The sequence below is a fragment of the Chelonoidis abingdonii genome, chromosome 26 (genome assembly GCF_003597395.2).
Source record: "Chelonoidis abingdonii isolate Lonesome George chromosome 26, CheloAbing_2.0, whole genome shotgun sequence".
NCBI classification, from domain to species: domain Eukaryota; kingdom Metazoa; phylum Chordata; order Testudines; family Testudinidae; genus Chelonoidis; species Chelonoidis abingdonii.
The window spans coordinates 2,469,638-2,483,950 of record NC_133794.1 but is presented as its reverse complement, the minus strand read 5'-3'; the positions used below and the strand labels follow the sequence as shown (position 1 = coordinate 2,483,950).

The 14,313-nt window shown below is 50.2% G+C and overlaps 1 protein-coding gene across 1 annotated transcript in view; it reads right to left on the bottom strand.

Annotated features, from left to right (window-relative positions):
• Positions 1 to 443: 443 nt before the first annotated feature.
• The window catches only part of LOC116826481 (complement C3-like), a 56,920-nt gene continuing 43,050 nt past the window's right edge, over positions 444 to 14,313 (bottom strand). The window contains exons 30-40 of the mRNA XM_032783234.2: positions 12,705 to 12,863; positions 11,343 to 11,493; positions 10,261 to 10,312; positions 9,972 to 10,059; positions 8,010 to 8,099; positions 7,476 to 7,581; positions 5,933 to 6,022; positions 3,922 to 4,008; positions 3,293 to 3,376; positions 2,239 to 2,374; positions 444 to 775 (exon numbers count right to left, since the gene is read on the bottom strand). Coding sequence (XP_032639125.1) covers positions 634 to 775; positions 2,239 to 2,374; positions 3,293 to 3,376; positions 3,922 to 4,008; positions 5,933 to 6,022; positions 7,476 to 7,581; positions 8,010 to 8,099; positions 9,972 to 10,059; positions 10,261 to 10,312; positions 11,343 to 11,493; positions 12,705 to 12,863 — 1,185 coding nt within the window. The 3' untranslated portion in view covers positions 444 to 633. The remainder of the gene's footprint in view (positions 776 to 2,238; positions 2,375 to 3,292; positions 3,377 to 3,921; positions 4,009 to 5,932; positions 6,023 to 7,475; positions 7,582 to 8,009; positions 8,100 to 9,971; positions 10,060 to 10,260; positions 10,313 to 11,342; positions 11,494 to 12,704; positions 12,864 to 14,313) is intronic.

Below are 14,313 nucleotides of genomic sequence, written 5' to 3'. Positions count from 1 at the left end.
GGAAGTTCCTGCGATCATCCCCAGCAGTGGGTGGAGGGGCATAACATTCTCCTCTGGCAAGAAGGAGTTAGAGGTAGCAGAAGCTGCCTCCTGATCTAAGATTATTTCCGCCTCCTCAGAATTCTGTTCGGCAGGGGCATCTGGTGGCGCTGTGGATTTTGGTGGAGAGGGTCTGTTGACCTCCATGGTGCCAGCCGGGACAGGGCTGAGAAACGGGACTGTCTCGGCCAAAACGGGTTGTGTGGTCACTCTAGGCACGCTTAGGTATAGAAGATTTGCACCCAAATATCCATCCATTCGTATCTAGCCACCCATTCATGCTTGTCCATCCTAATCTAATTTAAGGTGTTTCTCATGCATCCATGATCCTAGTAGCTGGTTACTTATAAAGCTATATTGCAGACCATGTAAAGATTGGTAAAAAGTCAGACAGCAGGCAAGGGTAAGAAATCAGCCTTTTTTATATATATAGAAACAATAAGAAGAAAAGAGAGCAAAACCCCAAAGAGGACAGGGCTAGTGGCAAGTGTCAGCAGCATTAGGACTCTGAGTGAAGATGTCTCCACTTGAGTGTTATGCTCCATCTCAGCTCAAACTGTCCCATTGGAGCTGCTGGGAAAGCTGGGTCCAAGTTTAGGTTGGGCAGCCAAACATGGTCATGGCTTCAGAGAACTCAAGGAATTCCTGGCAGAGTTTCTGGAAATCCGCCTCCTGGCATTCGTCCTCGTTGGGCCACTTCTCGATCCAGGTGTCCTTGCCAATGATGTAGGATAGCCTGGGACAGACAGGCAGGAAGGTGAGCAATGAAGCACAAAATTTGTCCAACTTGTTTGCTCAGTTCCTTAAGGGCAGCCGGGTTTGCTTAAGGGCATGGGCAGTGGGTATGGCAGGCCTGGGGAGGCTGAGTGTCCTCAAACAGCCAGGCGTGGCCACACTTATGCTCTGCCCTGAGCTCCTTCCTGCTTCCCGCTGCGTCCCCCTGGTCACAGCCCATGCAGGCTGCTCCTCTTCTCCAAGGGGCTTGGGGCTAGGGCTAGGGCTAGCACAGGCTGGCCTGCAGCTCGGGACTTGAGGCGGTTGGGTTCCTCCGGTCCTGGGGCCTCCCAGCATTGGGGCTTCCTGGTGCTCCGGGGCTTGTGGCGCTGGGGCCGCAGCACACGACACTCCTGGGCAGGGGGCACTGGGGCTGCAGCACCGGGTGCTCCAGGGCTGAGGATGCTGGGGCTGCGGCACCCAAGGCTTCAGCGCTGGGGGCACTCAGGTTGGCCGGCCAGAGTGGCCTGGGGCTGGGGCAGGGAGGCTGGCAGCCACAGTGACAGGCTTGGGGCTCCAGCAGGAGGGAGGGATAGCTCGGTGGTTTGAGCATTGGCCTGCAAAACTCAAGGTTGTGAATTTAATCCTTGAGGTGGCCATTTAGGGATCTGGGGCAAAAATCTGTTTTGGGATTGGTCCTGCTTTGAGCAGTGGATTGGACTGGATGACCTCCTGAGGTCCCTTCCAACCCTGATACTCTATGATTCTATGAGGGGCAGAGGACGGGCAGGGCTGAGGTCTAGCCTCCCCAAACAGGCAGCTCACACTCCACCTATGCCTAAAGGCCACATCTGACTTGCAGAGAAACAGTGGGTTGCCTCCCCTTTCATAGGTCCAGAGAGACTACAGATCCCAGCATGCAATGCTCCATATACAGCATGAGGATGGAACGTTCAGCTTCTGTGAGCTGCGTCTTTGTTGCTGAAGCTCATTTTTAGGTGCAGTTTATACCCTAATTAATTATATTTCCACCCAATTTAAAAACTTAAGTGATTTAAGAACAACTGTGGCTGGATGCAGGGACCATGAAATTGCACTGTCAGTGTGATTTGCGCTGATGAAATAGTTGGGTAGCCCCTGTGAGGAATGGTGGTCCAGGGTTAGACTACGAGGCGAACCTGGATTCAATTCCAGAAACTTCCTTTTGGTACTTTGGAGAGGTCACCTAAGGCCAGTCAGTGGAATATAGGTGCCTCAATACCTTTGATGACCTGGACCGTAGGCTGTCTGTGCCTCAGTTTACCCATCTGTTAAATGAGGGTATTAACACTGCCGTGCCTCCCGTAGTGAGAATAAATACATTCGATATTGTCAGGTTCTCAGTACAGTAATGGGGGCCTGATAGGTACCTAAAATTGATAACGTAATTAGTTAAGGGCGTGTCTGCTTGAAACTAACACAGGGTAACCACAGGAGGCTACTTACTCAGCTTTCCTGGGCCACAAGTCGGTGTTGAGTCCCCAGATCAAGTAGTCTTTGTTAAGCTCCAGCCTCAGAGAATCCCTGCATTTTATGTGGCTGATGAATTGGCGGGTTTTTCCTTGTGGATTTTCATCAGTCCCTGGGAAGGGGGGACAGGATGAAAAAAGATGCCACACATAAGACCAGAGTGAGGAGGCGATAATACGGGGTGGAGACAGATGAAGACGAAAGGAACAGAGAAGAGGAGACTTGTAGGTGTTCTCTTGAGGTTTCAGTAGAAATTCAGCCCCAGTGTGACTGCTATGATAACCAATCACTGACGCTCCAGCAGTCATTAGAGACAGGAAGGACCGTCTTGTGGTTGCGGCACCAGGCTGGGCCTGAAGAGTTCAGGCCTCAGCTCTTGTTTCTGCCACAGACTCCTGGTGTGACCTTGCACAAGTCACTCGATCTCCCTGTGACTCAATAAATCCACCCAGTGTGGATTTAGATTGTAACCTCATCAAGGCAGGAGTTGTATCTGGGTATGTCCAGTGCTTAGCACAAGGGGCCCCTAATCTCAGGTAATACAAATAATTAGAACAGTCGTATCAGCTCCCAGTGAGTGAAGCTGCTTTGAGCTCAGTTAGATCCCTGCTTCCTTTGCCTTTATATTGATTTGTAAAAGTCAGCATTGAGGGAGAGACTCCACCTCTCCATAGCAGCTTGGGCCAAAGGGCCACCAAGTCTGAGATCTTGACTCCCACAATGGCCAATGCCAATTGCTTCAGAGGAAGGTTGAAAAACCCCTTAATGAGACTGGTCAATTGTGCCAGGTTGAACACAGTGAGAGGTTCCCCCGTTACTTTGTCTGTCACTTCGTGGCATGGCTGCCTAGGTGGGTTGAGCAAATTCTTTCTTGTCCCCTTGTAGTGATAAGTTAATGCCCTGGAGCATGAGTCTAGATTAGCCTTGCTTTAGCACTTCCTCTGGCTAAGAGAAATAGTTCTTATGCTGATGTTTATCCCAAAGGCCATTCAAAGAAATTGCACCCTGATTGTAGAAGGGGAGCTCTTACCTGCTTTAATGATTTCCAAAATTTTCATGGTGTAGTAGTCAGAACCGCCCAATTCTTCACTTCTAACAAGCCTGGTTTTATACACTTAAATAAAAGGAAAACATACAACACATCAGTTGAAGGTCTGCAGTATTTTTCTGTAGAGAATTCACTGTGTAACTGACTCCCCAAACTGGCTGTGAGAAAGATGGTGCATGGTGAGGGCAATAGCTGGAAACCGGGGTTCATTTCCCTGCTCCACCACAGACTTGCTGCGTGACCTTGGGCAAGTCACTTAGTTGCTCCATGCCTCAGTTTCCCCTTTTGTACCTTGGGGATAATAGCACTGCCCTGCCTCACAGGAGGTTGTGAGGATAAACACAGTAAAGATTGTGAAGTGTTCAGATACTAGGGAAATGAGGGGCAGATAAATACTTAGGGCTAGACTGAATCTTAAACAGTCATCTGATCTTGTTCATTTCTGGGAGTTTAAGGCCCCAAAATCTCATCAGGTTTCTGCCCCAGCAGATCCACACCTGACCCCTGAACCAGGCTCAAAGGTAAACTTTATAATCCAAATCGAATTCCGAACCCTGTCTCTGCGCTCTCCTCATGGAAAAAGACTCAGCAGATCCAAATCACAGATTTACCATAATCCACTCCAGGTTGACAGGCTTCCTCCATTCGCTTGTTCAGGTTGATGGGACCCTCTATTTTCTGCTGCATAAAGCAGCTTTCTATGGGGAAGGAAGATGGGTAGAGAATCACCAATGGAGACCATAGTTTCAGCTCTGTTATTAGTGACCCACAGGTGCCCACCTATTTGAATCCTGGGTGAGCCGCGCTAACCCACACAGTGACAGGCCCACCTTCTCCGACAAGGGAGTGACCATGAAGCCAACCACCCGTCATGTTATGGGGTGTAGGCGCCGACGCCGTGGGTGCTCTGGGGCTCAAGCACCCATGGAAAAAAAATATGGCATGCTCAGCACCTACCAGCCACAGCTGTTTGGCGGCTGGCAGGAGGCATTCGGTGAAGAGCAGGTGGCTGGGGCCTCGGGGGACGGGGCAGAGCAGGGACAGGAAGTGGCTGAGTGAGGGTGGGGTCTCGGGGGAAGAGGCGGAGTGGGGGTGAAGCACCCACCAGGAAAAATAAAAATCAGTGTCTGGGTTATGGGGCACGTAAAAGAAGAAACAAGAGAGGGAGGGGTAGGTTGCAGGGTCCAAATGAGGCGATCCTGAGCAGACAGACTCAGACAGCTCTGCAAAGGGATCAGTAGATGTTGCCCGGAGGAACTCTGCCTGGATATATGAAATAACCAAGGACCATAAATAGGCCTGGCAATCCCAGCTAACTTCCCTCTCTGCACTGATGGATCTCTGCCTGGGTCAGCGCCAGGAGGAGCCTGGTCACAGGACTTAGTGGAGCTGCAGATGGGGAATCAAAGGTGATGGGAAGGACAGATCCGGAGACTGAACACCTCTCTGTATGCCTGGCAGACAGGAGGGCTACAGCAAGTTCCCCACTGCACAATGGCCCCACCAGTGGGTCTCCACCCTTTTCTAGAGGATCTCTTCCTAAGAGTCAGGGGGGAGTGGAGCGGAGCCTCCATGGCTCATTCAATACTTGGCCTCTGTGCTGAAACTGACAGCAGGAGGGCTGAGGGGTACCACATTTAGGCATCCTGGAATGAGAGAACCCAGATATTTTAAAGAAGTGCCAGACTTCATGTCACCACCCCCCACCTCCAGGCTGGATTCCAACCATTGAAGCAGCTGGTATGTTTCCAATGAAGTTTCAGAACTAGGTGGGAGCATCCCCGTTGGAATGGCTGGAAACACAGCAACTCCTGCATCCCAGACTGCCCTGCTTCAATGTGTGCAGCCCCACTCCATGGATCAGCTGACTTGACCCAGTCACCAAGGCCCTGATGGACAGAGAGGAGGAACTGACATCTCCAATACCCGCTCCCTCCGGGTCACCTGGCTGGCTAAAGAAATTCTGCTTCTAAGTCCTGCTACCAGCTCTCCTGCGATTGGTAGGTGTGGTTGCCACTGGAGAAGGGAGGGAGGGACCACGGGTGAGGGTAGGTGGTCCGGGAGAGTGGAAACCCTCTGTGAATGCAGGGGAGGAGGAATAGGAGAGGGAGTGAAGGAAGATATTGAGACTCTGCAGGGGTGAGGGGCTTCAGGCTGGAAAGGTGGGTCCCAGGGGCTCCTACCTCCTCCAAGGCCCATTCCAGCCCCTCTGGGTTCTGCTCCCTGGCCCAATCCCAGACCCTTCAGTCTCTGGGTCCTCTCTTGCCTCCCCTCCTCAGGCGTGCATGAGTTTATGCGGGGGTGCATCCCCCACATATTTCCACAGAGGATGCCCTCACCCAGACCCTGGTCCCACCATTCCTGTATGTTGTGGTGTGTAGCAGGGACAGAGCCGGCCAAGAATCAGAGCTCCAGGCTGGGGGACAGACTCAGAGACCATCCTCCTGTGGCTGCTGTGAGCCTGTATCTCATGTGAGAATCACCCAAAGCCCACAGGGAAGGAGGGCCCTGATCGGCGATGGAGGGGGTTGATGCTGGGGGGCCCTGGGACTGCACGTTTGCTGGTAAAGCTGACAGGGGAGCCCCCACCCGAGATGTAAACAGAGACAGGACTCTCCTTACCTTCTGCACACCGGCAGACTTCCCCATGACAGATCTTATTGAAGAGCCCGCCCTGCTTAGACGGGTGGTAGAACTTGGTGCACCGGTCATCTAGAGAAAGATCAGAGACACGGATCATTCCCCGTCCCGCAGAACAACAACCACAGTTTACAGCACCTGGGAGACAACCCTGAAGCCCTTACTCAAGCGGAAGTCCCACTGGGTGACCCTGGGAAAGGAACCAGCAGTCTGTGGGAATGACTTTCTTAGCTATAGGAAACCATCAACTTGAAATGATGGGCTGGTGCTTGTTGGAGACACCCTCTTAATCACGCTAGCAGCAAATTCACCTCTGGAGGTAAAACAGGGGGAGAGGGCAAGTAGGATAATTATTGCCTGTAGTCAGAGGTAGTCAGCTACCTTTGTTTGGGTGTGTTAAGGTGATGAGTGTGACCATATATTTCCAGCATGGGGTAATGTTAGAACAAGAGGAACTGGGAGGTGGGCAGGAAAATGATTATGATGGTCTTGTCTGGCCTTAAAATCTATGAGTCTAAAACCCCTGTGTTCTAATCCAGTAGCTCTCAACCAGGGGGACACATACCCCTAGGGCACACACAGGTCTTCCAGGGGTATGTTAACTTATCTAGATATTTGCCTAGTTTTACAACAGGCTCTGCAGCGGGACTGGGAGCCCACATGTCCTGCTACCATAATAGTGGGAGCAGGATAAAAATTCAACAAACAGTGCGGGAGCGGGAGTAGATCTTGTGGGGCGGGATGGGAGCAGGATTGAAAAACTAGTCCTCATTCACTGCCAACAACACAAACTCCATGGCAAGCAGCTGCTGCTCTTTGGCCCCACAGCTCTGAAGGCAGTGCTCCCGCCAGCAGCAGCTCAAGTCTTCTAACGTCTGAGCTGCTGCTGGTGGTGGCATTGCCTTGAGAGCTAGGAACCTGGCCAGCAGCTGCTGCTTTCCAGCCACTGAATGACCAGGCTCATAAGTGAAAACAGGCTCACGTCTCACACTGAAATGTAAGTCCAATATTTATATTCCAATTGATTTATTTTATAATTACATGGTAAAAAATGAGGAAGTCAACAATTTCTCAGTACTAGTGTGGATGGGACACTTTTGTATTTTTGTCTGATTTTGTAAGCAAGTCGTTTTTAAGTGAGGTAAACTGGGGTACGCACAACAAATCAGACTCCTGAAAGGGGTACAGTAATCTGGAAAAGGAAGGGAGCGTGAGCTAGTGTAGAGCAGGACATGGGGATTCAGGATGCCTGGGTTCTATTTCCAATGGTGGGAGGGGACTGTGTGCACGGAAGCTGCACTTAGAGCTCTGAACTGGCAATCTGCTCCCAGCTGTGCTTCTAGCTGTCTAGGGCTTACCTGAGGGCAAGTCTCTTAACATCTCAGCACATCCCCTCTGTTACAGGGGGACAATGATGCCTAAGTACTGCAGCAAAAGACTGCAAGAGGTAATGATACCAATGTGACCCAGAGCAGAATTTGAAGCCATGGTGCCTTGAATGGTGAGGAGAGCTGCGATCTGTTACCTATGGTGTAATAGTCATAGACTGTGACGGATGCCGGCTGAATGAGACCAACTTCGAAATACTGGTGAGCTTTAAACCGCAGGCATTCATCCTCTCTGTGAGAAACCTGGGTGGGGGGGAAATAACAGGATTGCTTAGGCTGAAGGATGGCTGGATGGAAAAGAGAGAATGAAAAAAAAGGCGAGATGTTGGGGAAAGAAGAGGGGAAAGAGAAAGTGAGGGAGATGGAGGAAAGAAGAACTAGAGAAGTGAATGACACGGAGAAGCAAATTCAGCCATAATGTCAGATGCTGCATTTCCCATTAAAGTCAATGGACCTACATCCATATACACCAGCTGAGGGTCTGGCCCATTCAGTTGTTCCCTGTGGAAAGCCTGAATCTGGGCCAGTCAGTCAAATTCGGCCACGGGTTGCAGTTTGTCAACTTGCTGATGTCTGCAGGGATGCCAGGGTGTATCTGGGAGTGCAGTCTGGCTCAGCAGGAGCCCATGAAATTAACACAGGATCAGAGAAGCCTCTTGTCGAGTCTTTACCTTGTCCAGGTAGATCATGAGGTTGCCTCTGTCGGATGGCGCTTTGTCAATTTCAAACTTGGAAATGTATCTGTCGACCCCTTGGGAAAGCTAAATGTGAATAAGGAAAAGCAAGAGGCATTGTGGGTAAGGCAGCATTTCTATGAAAGTCCTGCAGCTGGGTGAAAAAAACCCACCATCTCACTACATGACTCAGTGGTGTCTTGCTTGTGACCACATCTCTCATGATACAATTTGCATGTAGGATACTAACCTGCTATATAATCCACAGATAGGGTTGCCAGGTGTCTGGTTTTGTAGCAGAACACCTGATCGAAAAGGGACCCTGGCACCTCCGGTCAGCAGCGCAACGGGGCTAAGGCAGGCTCCCTGCCTGTCCTGGCTCTGCACAGCTCCCGGAAGCAACCGGCATGTCCGACTCCTAGGCGCAAAAGCGGCCACAGGGGCTCCGCGCACTGACCCCACCCCGAGCACCAGCTCCACAGCTCCTATTGGCCACAAACTGTGGCCAATGGGAGCTGCAGGTGACATGCCTGCAGGTGTGGGCAGCAAGCAGAGCCCCCTGGCCACTCCACCAAGGAGCCGGGGGAACATGTCACAACTTCCAGGAGCCACCTGAGGTAAGTACAGCCTGGCTGGAGCCCGCACCCTGAAGCCCCTCCTGCACCCCAACCCTTTGTCTCAGTCCTAAGCCTGCTCTCACACTCCAAACCCCTTAGCCCCAGCCCGGATCAACTCCTGCACCCCCAAACCCTCATCGCTGGCCCCACCCTAGAGCCTGCATCCCCAGCCAGAGCCCTAACCCGCTCCCTGCACCCCAACCTCATGCCCCAGCTCAGAATCTCCTTCCGCACCCGGAACACTTCATTTGTGGGCCCCACTCTGGAGCCCGCACCCCCAGCCAGAGCCCTCATCCCCTCTCGTACTACAACCACCTGCCCAGCCCGGTGAGAGTGAGTGAGGGTTAGGGAGAGTGAGTGATATGGGGGGATGGAGTGAGCAGGGGGGCAGATGTTGGAGAAGGGGCAAGACAGGGGTGGGGCCTCAGGGAAGAGGCGGGGCAAGGGTGTTCGGTTTTGTGTGATTAGAAAGTTGACAACCCTATCCATAGCTGACGGAGCTGGTACTGTCTCTGAAACAGTTGTGCTTTTCATGATAAAGGTCCCAGGTTCAGTGACCACAGTGCATGTATGCACAGTGCTGAAATGTGTAATGAAAGAGGTGCAGGGGCTCAAGCAATTTTTTTTTTTTTTTACTTTCATAACTGACGCAGCAAGCCCAGAGGTGCCGGGGCTACGAAGTGCCAGGGCTACGAACTGCCAGGGCCCAGAGGTGCCGGGGCTACGAAGTGCCAGGCCTGCACGTAGTGGGGGGCGGGGGCAGAGAGAGAGTGAGGGCAGCAGTGTCAGTAGATGTTACTGAGCATACTCAGTACAAGCCGAGCAGCAACTCTGGGCACACTATAGTTCTGGTTTGGCATCCTGGCTGATTTTATACAGCTGCAGGAGGATAACACGAACGCTGGAAATATCCCTGGGTTTGTTTGCCGAATAATCCACCCTCATTTTACACCAGGACTGCAATTCACTGCAATGACTCCTTCGGCACCTGGCTTTTCTGTGCAGCCTCTTTTTCTGTATCCACAGTTCTCCAGGACCAAATATCTCTGCACCACGTAGGTCACAGGATCTAAAGGGAAGCCATTTTTTTTAAATTCTGGCCCCACTGTACACTGGCCCCCAAAAGCTGCCTGAGGGAGGTGACATTCCATCCCCAACCTGGAGAGAACTGGTTGCGGTTTCCTAAAGCTGTTACCAATCCTTAGAGCTGTCTGGTCTCCCTCCAGGATTAACCCTGGAGCCTGACTATTCATCTGCTGCTTTGGATTTTCTCATCTGAAAGCCCCAGCTGAGCCACTGCATTGTTTATTATGTTCCCTGTTCTCAGATTACACTGACATACTCTCTTAAGATCTTCCACGTCCGGTGAGAAGCCAGTGAGCATGGAGACATCGATGATGGACATTGTGGCATCAACCACACCGAGGAACCTAGCGAGGAGAAGAGAAAATACCCTTTTGATCAGAATTCATCACTTGAACATTGATTTTGTGATCGTTCCACCAGCTTCTCTTACTTTATCATAACTTTTTTGGCCATTCCATTGAAAAAGTCATAGCCCAGGAGTCTCCATCTACCCCCTGCATCAGTCCATCTGTTTATCATCTATCATTAAAGGGCATTGTTCTCACCTGATGCAGATTTTAACATAGACTGAACGCATCGCTCCTTCTGGTTTCTTAACTAGAAATATTGCAGAAGACAAAAGAAATTAATTTCTCAGTGTAAATTTCATGCCAGATAAACTTTTTTTTTTTTCAAGGTGTACTAACATGGCTTAGTAATCAAACAGGTTCTACAGTAGGTGTGAAAAATCCCTCAATAAACCTCTCCACCCCTCCAGCAATTCATAAATAACTCCTCCTGTCCTTGGCACATTAACTAAAAAGCCTCTCCCAGCTGGGTGGCACAAACGAAATATAGTCTGGTTATCAGAAAGAGGAGATTGAAACAGAGAGAGCCCATGTGTGTGAAATTGGACAGCTGGAAAAGTTAAGAACAATTTACAATTGGCTCCTCTTTCTGTTAAAGCAGTGCCAAAATCCTCGATCTTCTAGCCTATGCTGGTCTAATGTGTGGTCATGTCTCCCTCTACTGGCCAGCCCTAGTAACTAGCAATCAGTTACTCCCAGCTAAAGAAAATTGCTCCTTTAGCCCAAGCAGCAGAGGCTTGTGTTTTGGGTGCTGAAGATCCTGACCTCTGTCCCATGCTGATTTCACACCCATGCTATCTGAAATGTGTGCGCTGGAAGTTCGGGTCTGTAACCAGACTTCCTGGCATGGGCTTATCTCTGCTTTAGAGGGAGACAATACTCAGAGTAGCCGGCCTGTGTTCCCATCCACATCCAATGCTCCAACTCTGCTGCTAACAAGTGCCAGGATGAGAGAAGGCAGCATCTGCTCCCTCATCTAGAAGGACCCTGCACTGGTTGCAACCTAGAACATATAGTAGCTGGAAATATTATTTAGTGCCTGCCCTATGGGTATAATTTTGTAGGACTTGGAAACTGGGAGAGTGTGAAGAAGCTTCACAAAAACACTTTCCAAAGTTAAGAATGTGATTGCAGAGATGGTGGTTGATTTACACATCGGTGTAAATCTGCTGCTGTCCATGGAGTTACTCTGGATTAAAATTAGTGTAACTGAGCCAAATTTGTCCAGATCTGAGGACTGACAGCAAGCTTCAGAAGAGAAATGACAGGCAATTACTTACCCCCGCGGGCTTCTTCGACCGATACCCTCAGGTCAAACTTCTTACACTGAGATTCATCCTCCGGTACCTTTGCATTATAAATCGTCATTACGGTTAAAGTCCCTTGTCCAGTTCCTTCTGCCTTCACAGTGATCTCTTCATTCCATTTGGTCTATAAAGTTGATCCAAGGTTAATTTTCTTTCATACTTCATTATTAATTATTATTATTTAAAGACAGGGCAAATGAAGCTAATGAAGAGAATGAAGCTGGTGAGGTTGACAGTCACTCACCCGGAGGGGCTGGGGGGACTCTGCAGAGACAATAGCATGAAGGAGAAAAAAGGTTACTTCCCAGGCAGTAACTCTTTGATCTCCAGACATATTACTTCTCCAGAGCCAAGCCTAAATAGCAACCCATCCCCTCCTACTTCTGGATTCAGCTCAAAACCACACACTCCAGGTCACTAACCCTGGAACAATTTACTTTGGGACGTGTGAGACAAACCCCATCCAGCCCAGGGCTGCTCACTCAGCTGTGGTGACTCACCCCTCCAACGAAGCCTGCAGTGACTATCTCTGGTCAGAGTTCAGGCCAGTTGACCCCCAGGCACAAGTATTTCACTGTCCTCATCAGAGCTGAGAGTTACTCTGAAGAACAGCACTAGTCGGCTAGGGACCTTCCTCCGGCCTTACAGACTCCCCAGGCTTCTGGCCTGCCCTTGATCCAGTTCCTGTTCCTGCCCCAGTCATGCCCAAGCCTTGTTCCAGCCCACTTCAGCCTCCTCTGTGCCCTGCTCTGACCTTGCTCCAGCCCCGCTCCAGCCTGCATCCACCTCCTGGCCCCTCAGGCCCTCAAACTGATTCCAACCTGGCTTTGACCGTTGGCCTGCATCCGAACTCTGACTTCACTCCTGATTTGGCTTGTCTGTGGATTCTGACCCACATCCTGTCCCCAGACCCTGATTTCAGCATTGCCCTTGGCCCAGTACAGAGTCTACAGCCAGCTCCAACCACCAGGCCTGACTGCCTAGAACCTAGGGCCTGACAGGATGCGGTGGATTCTCCATCACTTCATGTCTTTAACTCAAGACTGGATATCTACCTAAGAGACCCCTCACAGCTTAGCTAGAAGCTGTAGGCTTGATGCAAAAATTAGTAGGGGAGGTTCTCTGGCCTGTGTCACGCCGGAGGTCAGACGAAATGATCATAATGGTCCCTTCTGGTGTTAAAAATCTGAGTCAAAAGTGTGAATTCATTTGGATCTGGTGCTGGGAATATGAATTCCCCTCCCCGTTCCAAAAGGGTTTGGATAGGAGGTTCTAATCAAATCCCCTTTCTCTATAATCAGTGATCTGTACTAATCACACAGAGAAGCACAATACCTCTGCTGTTCTGGCCACCAGAGCATTCTGGTTTATGATTTTGTAGTTTATCGGACTAGCACGGCGTGGTAGGAGAATAGAAATGTCCAAATTCATGTCTTTCTGCTGCGGAACGTCTATCTGGTACTGCGCGAGAGCCTGGAACACCATGATGGTCGCCTAGAACACCAGGAGAGAGATAAGAGGGTTACACCTTATTGTCCTATTGTGCTGAACATCTGACAACTTCTAAAGAGACTCTTTAATGAAGAGGAACCAAAAATATAATGAAAGAAAACACCAGGGTTCCACTGGGTGTCACGCAGGCAAAGGGTTATATAATATTATTACCTGGCTGCTTTGCAGCGTGTTTCATCAGTAGATCTCCAAGCACTTTACAAAGCAGTACAATATCTTTATCTCCATTAAGAGATGGGGAAACGGAGGCACAGGGCAGGGAAGTAACTTTTCCTAGGTCACCCAGGAAGCCAGTGGCCAAGCCAGGAATAGAACCCAGAGTCAATAAATCAATCATGCATGGTCAGTTAGCTTCCCATCACCCCTAACTATTAATGGACCAATTGTCAGCTGGACACAGCGCAACAAGATAGTGGCTCCGTCTATGTCTATGTAACCCACACACCTCCTGGTGGCACTAAGACCACTTAGTGAGAGATTAGTGTGCTACAACCTTAGTTAAGGGCTATGTGGCTTTTAGCTCCTGCAGAAGAGGCTCATGCATTTCGCTCCTGAGGTCTCAGGTTCGATCCCACCCACCGACGACCGGTGTCTATTGGTGTTACAAATGGGGGCTTGTCTGGGACTTGAACACAGGGCCTCTTGCTAAATGCATGAGCCTCTCCTGCATGAGCTAAAAGCCATGTGGCCCTTAGCTAAGGCTGTAGCAGACACAATAATCTCTCTCTCTAAGTGGTCTCGGTGCCACTAGAGGGGACAGAGCACCATACCCAGGAGGAGTGTAGACATCTATACCACACACACCACAGTGTTAGGGATAGAACACATGGTCCGTAACTCCAAAAAGATAGACCACTCCCACCTGAGCCTGTAGCGTCCTTTTGGGTAGAGAAGAGACAAGACTCAGTAGCAAGGAATGTAAAGAGGCTTCTCTACTGAGGCTGCTGGACACAGACAGACCCTATAGTTCCTAGTGGCCCCCGAACTCCACGGAAGGGAGGGATATCTGAGGACACTCCATCTTTATTTAGCTGTCACTAGGGCTTTTATCCTCTCCAGTGCTTCGTGTAAGCACAATTTAAAAACAGAATCCAAAAAAAACATAAGCTTACAGTTCTACTCAGAGATGGATTAAACCCAAATTGATTCAGATTAGTCATGACTCAACAATGGCTTTGTCATATGGACTCAGACCATTAGTCGTACATGCCTGGTACCCTGTCTCCAGACCAATGGCCAAAAAACAAACAAATGCCAGAATGAGTCCAGATACGTGTGAGTTTCTGCCCATGGGAAGACAAGGCCCATTCATTCCCCGGGACAACTCGCTGTCTTAAAGAGAAGCATGTGCTCACACCCATCACCTTGGCGGGATGGAGCCTCTAGCGAGAAGATTCAGTCATACTCCTGTGCTGGTCTCTGCCTTAGGTTA